At 37.8% G+C, this 10,234-nt stretch overlaps 1 protein-coding gene across 1 annotated transcript in view; it reads right to left on the bottom strand.

Annotated features, from left to right (window-relative positions):
- Nucleotides 1-10,234, bottom strand: part of DSCAM (Down syndrome cell adhesion molecule) — an 888,132-nt gene that overhangs the window by 362,490 nt on the left and 515,408 nt on the right. The window contains exon 15 of the mRNA XM_006870860.1: nt 4,339-4,512. Coding sequence (XP_006870922.1) covers nt 4,339-4,512 — 174 coding nt within the window. The remainder of the gene's footprint in view (nt 1-4,338; nt 4,513-10,234) is intronic.

The following is a 10,234-nucleotide window of genomic DNA, read 5'->3' as shown; positions in this document are numbered from 1 at the left end:
TGCTGTCTAAAGAAGGTATTTGAAATGAACAAATCATTGGTTTTTCAGAATTCTTTCATGCGTTCTCTAGCATCATTTTTATCATCAAGGCCATATTTTCCAACCACTGATAGTTTCTCTTTGTTCCCAATTGTTGCATTCCAATCACCAGTAATGATCAATACATCTTGATTGCATGCTTGATCAATTTTAGATTTAAGAAGTTGATAGAATTTTTCTATTTCATCCTCACCGGCTTTAGTGGTTGGTGCATCAATTTGAATAATAGTGGTATTAACTGGGCTTCCCTGTAGGCACATTGATATTACCCTATCACAGACAGCGTTGTACCTCATGAATAATCTGGATATGTTATTTTTGACGATGAATACAACATCATTCCTCTTCAATTTGTCATTCCCAGAATAGTAAACCATGTGGTTGTCAGATTCAAAATGGCTAATACCAGTCCATTTCAGCTCACTAATGCCGAAGATATCAATGTTTATGTGTTCCATTTCATTTTTGTCAACTTCCAATTTTCCCAGATTCATACTTCGTACATTCCATGTTCCAACTTTTAATGGATGTTTACAGCTGTAGTCTCTTCATTTTGAGTTGTGCCCCCTCAGCAAATGAAGATCCTGTGGGCTTTTCTCCCACAGGCTTAACTCCATTCTCATCATCACGGTCAACTCTACTTTGAGGAGGCAGCTTTTCCCCAGTCACATTTTGAATGACTTCCAACTTGAGGGGCTCATTTTCTGGCACTATATCTGACAGTGTTGCTCTGCTATTCATAAAGTTTTCAGTGACTAATTATTCGGAAGTAATTCGTTACTCTTTCTTCCTAGGCTGTCTTTGTCTGGAAGCTCATCTGAAACCTGTCCACCATGGGTGACCCTGCTGGTTGGTATTTTAAATTCAAGATCACAGCAACTCACAAGCCACCACAGTACGACAAACTGACAGATGAGTGGTGGTCGTTTGGTTTTAAGTGGAAACTGTCACTTTAAATTTCGAGGAGATCTGCTATACTTTCCCCTTAATTACCTTTTTTTTGTTGTTGTTCAGACTGAAAATATTCTACTTTTTAAAAAATCATGATTTTGAAGCTCAAATCACTTTAAAACCATTTCTGGGTTATTAAGACTGTGAAAATAAGTTGTGTGAATATCTGAATATAGCTTGAATGGATTAAGATCATCTAAACTTTGGGCTACTGTATGAATCATTTGTATTTGAAATATCCTCTTTTAAATACTTCAGCCTATTACCTCCTCTGTAGACCACAAAACTTTCAGTAGGCAGTTCTCTCCTGCCTTGGATTTGTTAATTTCTTGTATCTGTCATCACGATTCCAATCTCAGGGAAAGCCTCAACAACTCTACGGTTTAAAAGAGATCCAATTCAATAATTGCTATGTGTCCTATCAATTATAAAGTGATACTATTTATAGTCTTCAAGTTGTACAACCCACCATTCTCCTTTTCCAATAAACCTACTGCTACATTTCCTATCAAACCTTTCAAGTTGTGATTGTCAATTTAAATCCCATATTTGTCACTGTTATTAAGTTTGTAAAGACTCATATAGATCATTCTATTAAATAGCACAGTGCTTGAAGCAGGTATTCTTCACTAATAAAGCCAAGCTGTTGTTTGGTTTGGAGTTCTGGTATGGCACAGCAGGGTAAGCACTAGACTGCAAAGTTGGTTTCAATTGCAAGATTGGCGACTCAAACTCACCAGGTCCTCCCTGGAAACCCTATACAGTGTCGTTATGAGTTGGAACCAACTGTACAGCACTTAACAACAACAACAAAATTTATAAATATCAGTTTGAATCTCAAATCACTTTAAAGAAGTTATTTAAAAATCACTTTAAAGAAGATTTCAGGAAATACTTTTAATGTAATGTTTACGGTTTAAAGGTTATCTCAAGGCAAGAGTTTGGGGATTTATCCAGATCAAATGGCTCCAGGAAGTCTTGATTCCATAGGAATTTGAAATTCCAGTATGTGTTTTTCTCCCTTTTGATCAGGATTTTAAAAAAGAATCTTTGATCAAAATATTCAATAATGGTAGCTAGACACCATCTAGTCCTTCTGGTCTAACAGCAAAAGAACAACTTTTCTATTTGAAACACCTGCATTGTATAAGATTGAATTCAAATGCCACAGGTTCACATTCTATAGTTAATGATGCTACCAAAAAAAAAAAAGAAAGAAAAGAAATTCTTAGCTCTGACTATGGAGGATACACACATGCCCAAGTCCCCCAGGAGAGAGGTAGCGCGGTAAGGGGTAAAGCCAAGTCTCAGTCATACTAGGAGTCTCTATCCTTCCCAAGCACACACCAATTGTTGTTGTTGTTGTGTGCCATCGAGTCAGTTCTGACTCATAGCAACCATGTATAGGGTTTCCAAGGAGTGGCTGGTGAGCTTGAACTGCCAACCTTGTGGTTCAAACCGACTTTTGCAGTCCAGCGCATTAACCCACAGCGCCACACCAGAACTCCAGCTAGTGTAAAATCATGCCAGGAGGGGATATGTTTTTTCAATTCTACCCATCTTCCAGGAGTGTGGCGCTGTAGGATAAGCACCGGAGTGCTAACCATAAAATAGCAATTCAACCTGTCAGCTGCTATGAGTTGAAACTTACCTGCCAACATATAACAACCACCCATCTTTCAACGTTTTTTTTCCAAGAAGCCTTCTTTTATTCCTTCAAGCTGACAATGTTCATCACTGAAAGGCATATATATGGTACCTTGCTTCATAGTCAGTAGCTATTCCCTTCTTCCTAGGTGATGCACATAGTTTGTGCTTGACTGCTAGCCTAAAGGTTGATGTTTTGAACCCATCCAAAGATACTGTGGAAGAACAGACGTAGCAATCTGCAAAGTAAAGATCATAGCCAAGAAAACCCTATGGAACACTTCTACTCTATAACATGGGTCACCATAAGTACAAACTGATTTGATAGTAACTAACTACAACCACCACCTTCCTTTTCATCTGTCTTTCAAAGACACAACAAGCTCTTTCATTCATGAGGCTAAAGCCCATGGTTGACAGCATTTAGATACTTCATAAAGCCCGGCATAGAGCAGTCCTTGCCTTGACACATGCTTATAGAATAGATGAGTGTTTGATTAATTTACAATTTACTAAACTAACTTCAAAATATATTCTTCTCAGGGGAGGGAAAGAAAGGGGGGAGGGGTGTCAAAATTGCTTAGCATTGGTTCTTAGCTCCCAATGTTTTTTTGTCAATATTTTATCATTTTATAAATTTCAAACTGATTATCATAGCTTTGGATTTAAATGATGTCAAAATTTGTCTTCATATACTTGAACATCAGTTCCTTCAGACAATACAGAATAGGAGTCAAAAATATGTATTGGAATGTGAAAAGTTTATTGCACAAAAAAAACCATGTTAGAACTATTATTTGGTTCATCAGGAAATAACAGTTTTATAAATATTTTTATTCTGCTATGAGTAGTGGATTACAAAAAGTCTTGGTGATTAAGATAGATATTAGTCTTCATGTAACTAGTCTTGATACACAAACATCAATGAAATTCACTTTTAAACCCAACCCTCTTAATAAATGATATTGTAGAGATCCTTTTTAAGCTATTACAGAATTAAACAAAAGAATATCTGAGCAAAGCCTTATAGTCAATAAGAAGTCAGTTTATGCATTAGAAAGTCATAGGGAAAGAAACATAAGCAAGTCATTATAAACTAGATGTAAAACCATTTGCTTATTAGCAGCTCTCAGTAAAAGTTGGGTTCATGGTCCAACCTTTAAATGGTGGTATAGTTATCAAAGTAAGGAAATTATTATATTTCAAGGTGTGCTTTGTATAAATTGGGTTAGCATGGACCATTAGCAAAGGATCACTCTTGTTGTTTCCATAAATGTAATGGACCTATTTCCATATATTGTTTGTTTTTGGTAATGAGATTTCCAGTTGCTTAATTTCACAGTGATCTTCAGAAAGAAGTCTGTGGACAAGACCACTTTCAAATAATAAAATTCATTAAAATAGACTTCTGAAAAGAACACATTTGAGACTATTTCTTGAACTTTACACCATACAGTCAACATGGTAGAAATATAAGTGCCAACGTTAAACACCTACTTACCTTCGGAGTTGCTGAGGGCCTTTACCAGTTGCCAATGGGTGAGAAGCACATCTTCCAGATAGGAGGAACCCAGATTTTTTATCATTCTTTCCAAAATAACAAAACTAAACACCAAATATAGCAAACAAAATTGTATGCAGACCACTGAAAACCCAAGCCAAAAGACCTGTTTAAGTAAAATGGAGCATTTTTATTCTTACTTTTAACTGTGAGGTACATGGACTTGCTGACATCTGCACCCACGTCGTTGCTGACCTTGCAGAGGTAGTAGCCACTGTCTTCTTCTACAACATGCTTAATCAACAAGGAACCATTGCTGAGGACCTGGATTCGGCCATTCAAGGCAATTGGTTGGAACTGGGGAACCCCAGCACCTGAAATAGAATAAAAAAGGAGGAATGGTAATGCAAACATAAATAAATAGATGAAAAGAGTGAGTTCTGGTTTACTCAGACTAATAAAGAGAAAAGATGGATATTAAACATATGTCATACAGAACAGCTGTGGTATAGACCACACTTTCCACCACCCTTACAGTTCTTTTTTTTTTTTTTTTAAGTTTTTATTGTAAAATGAGTGATAGTTTACATGAAATAACATCAGCGTTACACTCATCCTATCATATGTTGTTTCACTGCAATGACTACAATCCCCTCCATGCATGTCATTCAACAGCATTTGCTTCTATTCCCTCTGTTTTTTTGTTTTGTTTTGTTTTGGATGTACACCAAAGCATTTGGGAATATATAATAATTCAAACAACCAAAAAACCAAAGGGCATACCCTGCAAGCTTCCCCCCTGGTTGCCAGCACACAGCCCCTCTCCCTCCAAGAGTCTAGCCTCTCCATCTCTCCACGTCATCGTCTCTGCCTCCATCTCTGGCATTGCTACTTCTCTGGATAGGGTTCCACACTCTGCTTTTCTCCCCTGATGGTCCCAGATTCTTCTGCCCCTGGACTACAAGATCAACCACTCCCATCCTTTTCTTACAAGACTGATAACAATTATTCACTATTGAACTACAAGAGTCTTATTCCATGTCCTTTCACCAGCCCTGTCTAGACAGGTTGAAAACCACTTAATAGAGATCCTACCTTCCCCTGCACCCTCTGAAATTAAACTACCTCTTGAAAACTTGTAAGCCTGTTACTTTGTGCCATTATAGCACCCCCATTTTAGGTATCCAATGTCTAAGATGCCCATCCCTGTCAACCTTGTATACAGAGTGGATGGAAATGATCCTTGCTGTGAAGATTCTTTCCCTGTTTTAAGCTACTACATCCAGAAGTATAGGCCAAGTTCATGAAATTGTAGTGTATTACACTTTTTTTTCCTCTTCTTTCTTCTTCTAGTCGAGTTCTGATCAGCCATTGAAGCTAGGCCAAATGGGTACTATCTGCAAGTATGGAGGTTCTTGTGCATCTCCCCTCTCTTTATATCAGCTGGATGCTTAACTCCACTCTAGCTATAGTGCTGGCCAACCAGGTCTCACTCCAGGTTGATGGGAGTCTATTGAACGTGGTCGGACTCAGCCCACATCTTCATTGCTGCTTTTCCCCAACTTCCCCTTATTGGTAGACCAATGTGGTCGCAAGCTAGATTATATACCTGCTCATGTATTCCCTTTGAGTTTCAGTCTTGGAAGGGGGTTTGCCCTGAAGGGTTTTGATTGCCTGCCTCAATGGCTCCTGGGTGAACAACTTGCTTGTTCTTGTTGTAGTCAATCAGACTAACATTTTTGTTTTTTATTTTTCCTGCTGGTCTTTCTTTCAGGAAGTATCTTTTTTCCTTCTAGCTGCTCCAGGCTGGTGTGCTTGTCTTTTCAAGTGGAAATTTCCCACCTCAGTAGATTCTGGATGGGGATCAGGATTCCACCTACCATCTTATGCAATGCAAAGGCTCCGCAGAAAAACTCTTTCACTGGGCAAGTTCTAGCTCCCCTTTTAGGTATTCCAATCAGTTATAAGCTGAAGATGGACTTACATGCGTTCTATAGTCATGTTTCTGGCTATTCCTATTTCTCCCCTTCAAGTGTCTATTTTATAGTAGTAGGCAAGGGAAACCAAGAATCATAAGACAGTCGAGTATCTTAACCTTATTTCCCTTCTTTTGCCGATTCTATGTCTCAATCTCTGTATCACAGAGCTCTGTTGTTCTAAGGTTGACCATACATCACAATTTACCTCTGTCCCATTTAGCCCATGTAACCCTGCCTAAATGTTCTCCTGCCTTTTTCTTCCATTCCCCTCCCCCTTTTTTGTATTGCTCCCACCCAACACCCAAACTATCATGTGTCTATTCCCTACGCTGTGCTCTACTTTCTCCTCCTTCCCCTCCCCTGCTCCCTCCTTACAATATGTCCAAAGTATGAGAGAGGAAGTTTGGCCATCTTGGCCTCTAAAGAGCACTCTGGCTGCACTTCTTTCAAAACAGATCTATTCGTTCTTTAGTCCATGGTACTTTCAATATTCTCCTCCAACACCATAACTCAAAGGCATCAATTCTTCTATAGTCTTCCTTATTCACTGTCCAGCTTTTGCATGCATATGAGGTTACTGAAAACATCATGGCTTCGGTCAGGCGCCCCTTAGTCCTCAAGCTGACATCTTTGCTCTGCAACATTTTTAAAAGGTTTTGTGCAGCAAATTTGCTTAATGCAACATGTCGTTTGATCTCTTGACTGCTGCTTCCATGAGTGTTGATAGTTGATCCGAAAAGAATGAAGTCCTTAACAACTTCAATCTTTTCTCCGTTGATAAGAATGTTGTTTATTGGTCCAGTGGTGAGGATTTTTGACCACTGTAGCCATGTAATAAATTTGAAATCATGGATTGAGAGCCTTCCAACTTTATTCTTCTTCTTAAGCAGTGCTTTGCTTATCCTAGGTCTCTTTCCTTTCCATATAAAGTTTGTAATTGTTTTTTCCATCTCTTTGAAGAATGTCGTTGGAAACTGGATTGGGATTGCATTATATGTGTATATTTCTTTAAGCAGTATTGACATTTTCACAATGTTAAGTCTTTCTATCTAGTAGCATGGTATATTCTTCCATTTTTGTAAGTCTCTTTTGTTTTTCTTACAGTAATGTTTTGTAGTTTTCTTTGTGTAGGTCCTTTTTGTCTCTGGTTACATTTATTCCTAGATATATGATCCTTTGGGAAGCTACCCTTATAATTCTTGTTTAAAGAGAACTTCATTTACCTAACATTACAATATTTTAAACTCTGAGATAAAGAGTAACAGAACCTATTCCTAATTCTCAGTAAAAATCAAAATTTGATGAATGTTGAATAGTTGTTAAATTATCCAAGGAATCAGAAAACCACCACAGAAGTAGACATCTCTCATGGCACTAAAAGCATTCCTTATATCTCCAGGATTTAATAAGGAAGGACATAGTATTGGAAGGCCTTGTTCAGTGTGTACAATGAAGGACACCAAGAAAATATTAGTATCACAGACTTTTCCTCTAAGCATCGTCGTATCCCAGCATAGGAACACAACATCCTATTGATATTATTTGTTGTTGTTAAATGCTATTGAGTCCATTCTGACTCATAGCAACCCTGTATAGGGTTTCTGAGGAGCAGCTGATGGGTATGAACTCCCAACTTTGTGGTCACGGTGTAGTGAAGATTCTACAGTACCACACCATGAGTCCACTGATATTATTTAATGTCACTTAGATAACTAAGATAGGAGCTATGGTTGGTAGCATAATGGTTAGGAGTTGGGCTGTTAAACTCCAGGTCAGAAGTTCAAAACTACCAGTCATTCTGCTGAATAAAGGTGAGACTTTCTGCTCCTGTAAAGATTTATAGCCTCAGAAACCCAATGTAGGTTCGCTATGAGTAGGAACCAACTCCACGGCATGCCACCACCACTACCACCAATTAACTAACCTATCTCATTGTACTAGTACTGAGACATCTGAAAATTGAAACATTACTGTTTTCTGATAACTTACATTCAAGGAGATAATGACTTCACATAGGAAATACATATCAAAGTATTTTGAAATCAATTATTTCAGAAATAATAAAAGAAAAGATGAAAGTCCTAGGAGATTTCAGGAAGATGGTAGTTTTAGAAATACCTAGGAAGCTTTCTCCTTTCCTGAAGCAGCATCATGTGAGGTAGGAGGTGTGCAAAAGACTCTTAAATTTTTTAAAGCAGGTAATTCACTTTGAGGACCAAAGTGTGTCTTATCCAAGCCAGGGTATTTTTAATCATCTCACATGCGTGTGAAATCTGAACACTCAGAAAGGAAGAAAGAAAACACACTCAAATCATGGTGTTGCTGAATATACCATGGACTTCCAGAAGAAAGAACGAATCAGACTAAGAGGAAATACAACTTGAATGTTCCTTAAAGTTGAAGATGGAGAGATTTACTATGGGCAGACCATCAGGAAACACCATGTTCTAAAACACAACATCAAGTTTATTAAAGGAGAGGATCAGCAAAAATAAGGGAAACTTTCAATGAGATGGAATGGCAGAATAACTCCAACAATAGGTTAAAAAATACTAGCCATCATGAAGATGGAATAGAGCTGGCCAACATTTTTGTTCTGTTATCCATAAGGTCACCAATAGTCGGAACCAACTTTGTGACAACTGACAATAACAGGAGAATGTCATTCAGGCCTTGAATGTATAAAGGCTCAGCTAAAAATTTCCAGAAAAGACTCAGGATGCAAGACAGAGAAAAAGTCAATCTACAGAGAAATATGTAAAAAAAAAAGGACTACATCCCAATTTGAGCCCATGTTAGGGAACACCACCACCTATCTATCTGGCTGTCATGCTGTGGTGCCTTGTGTGTTGCTACAAGTTATGCCATTGGTATTTTAAATACCAGGAGGATCACCCATAGTGGGCAGGTTTCAGAAGAGCTTCCAGACTAAGACAGACTAGGAGGAAGGAAAGGTAGACCACTTCTGAATGATTAGCCAATGAAAAGCTTAAGACTAGCAGCAGAACACTACAAGCTATAATGCCCGAAGATGAGCCCATCAGGCTGGAAAGCACTCAGATTATGATTAGGAAAGAAATGACATGGATAGAGTAAAGCTTTCAGGACCTTCATTTACTGTTGGGGAACAACTCAAAATGAGAAGCAACTGCTGTAGGGATCTACTAATAATCAGAATTTGGATGTATGAAGTATGAATCTAAGAAAACTGGAAACACAAAAATGAAATGGGATGCATACAGATTGATATGCTAGGTATTAGTGATCTGAAATGCATTGGTATTTTCCATTTTGAGTCAGATAATCATGGATGAAAAACTGAAGAGCACTTCAAGATCTGTCTTGAAATACAAAGTTTTCTGTGAGAGGATAATATCCATATGCCAACAAGGAAGACCTGGAGTCTTGGTATGATGCTGTAGGACAAGCAGTGGACTCTAACTGCAAAATCAGCATACAAACCCACCAGCTGCTCCTTGGAAACCCTATACAAGGTCACTATGAATTGGCACCTACTCAGCAGCACTTTACAACAACAAGGAAACCCAGTAAATATCACTATTATTCAAATTTATGCACCAACTACTAAAATCATTTATGGTAAAATTGAAGTATCTTATCAACTTTTCAGTATGAAATTGATCAAACATGTAATCAAGATGATTTGATAATTACTGGTGATTAAAATATGGAAAGTGAAGACAAAGAGGAAGGATTATTGTTAGAAAATATGGCCTTGGAGACAGAAATGATACTGGAGATGGCATGAAAGAATTTTACAACACCAATTACTTATTCATTACAATATCTTTTTTAAGCAATATAAGCAACGACTGTTGACATGGACCTCACCAGATGGATTACACAGGAATCAAACTGACTATGTCTGTAGGAAGATATATAGGAGAAGCTTATATGCAAGTTCATGCTGAAGTTGAAAAAACAATTAAAATAAGTCCACAAGAGCCCAACTAGGGTCTTGAGCAAAAAATATATCCCACATGAATTTATAGACCATCTCAAGAACAAAACTGATACAGTAGATAGTAAGCTGTGGAAAGATATCAAGAATCTCATACATGAAGAAAGCAAAAGATTATTTTTGAAAAGACAGGGG

The sequence above is a fragment of the Chrysochloris asiatica genome, unplaced genomic scaffold (assembly GCF_000296735.1).
Source record: "Chrysochloris asiatica unplaced genomic scaffold, ChrAsi1.0 scaffold00154, whole genome shotgun sequence".
NCBI lineage: Eukaryota > Metazoa > Chordata > Mammalia > Afrosoricida > Chrysochloridae > Chrysochloris > Chrysochloris asiatica.
The sequence above is the reverse complement of the archived record's forward strand: the minus strand, read 5'-3'. Positions and strand labels throughout refer to the sequence as shown.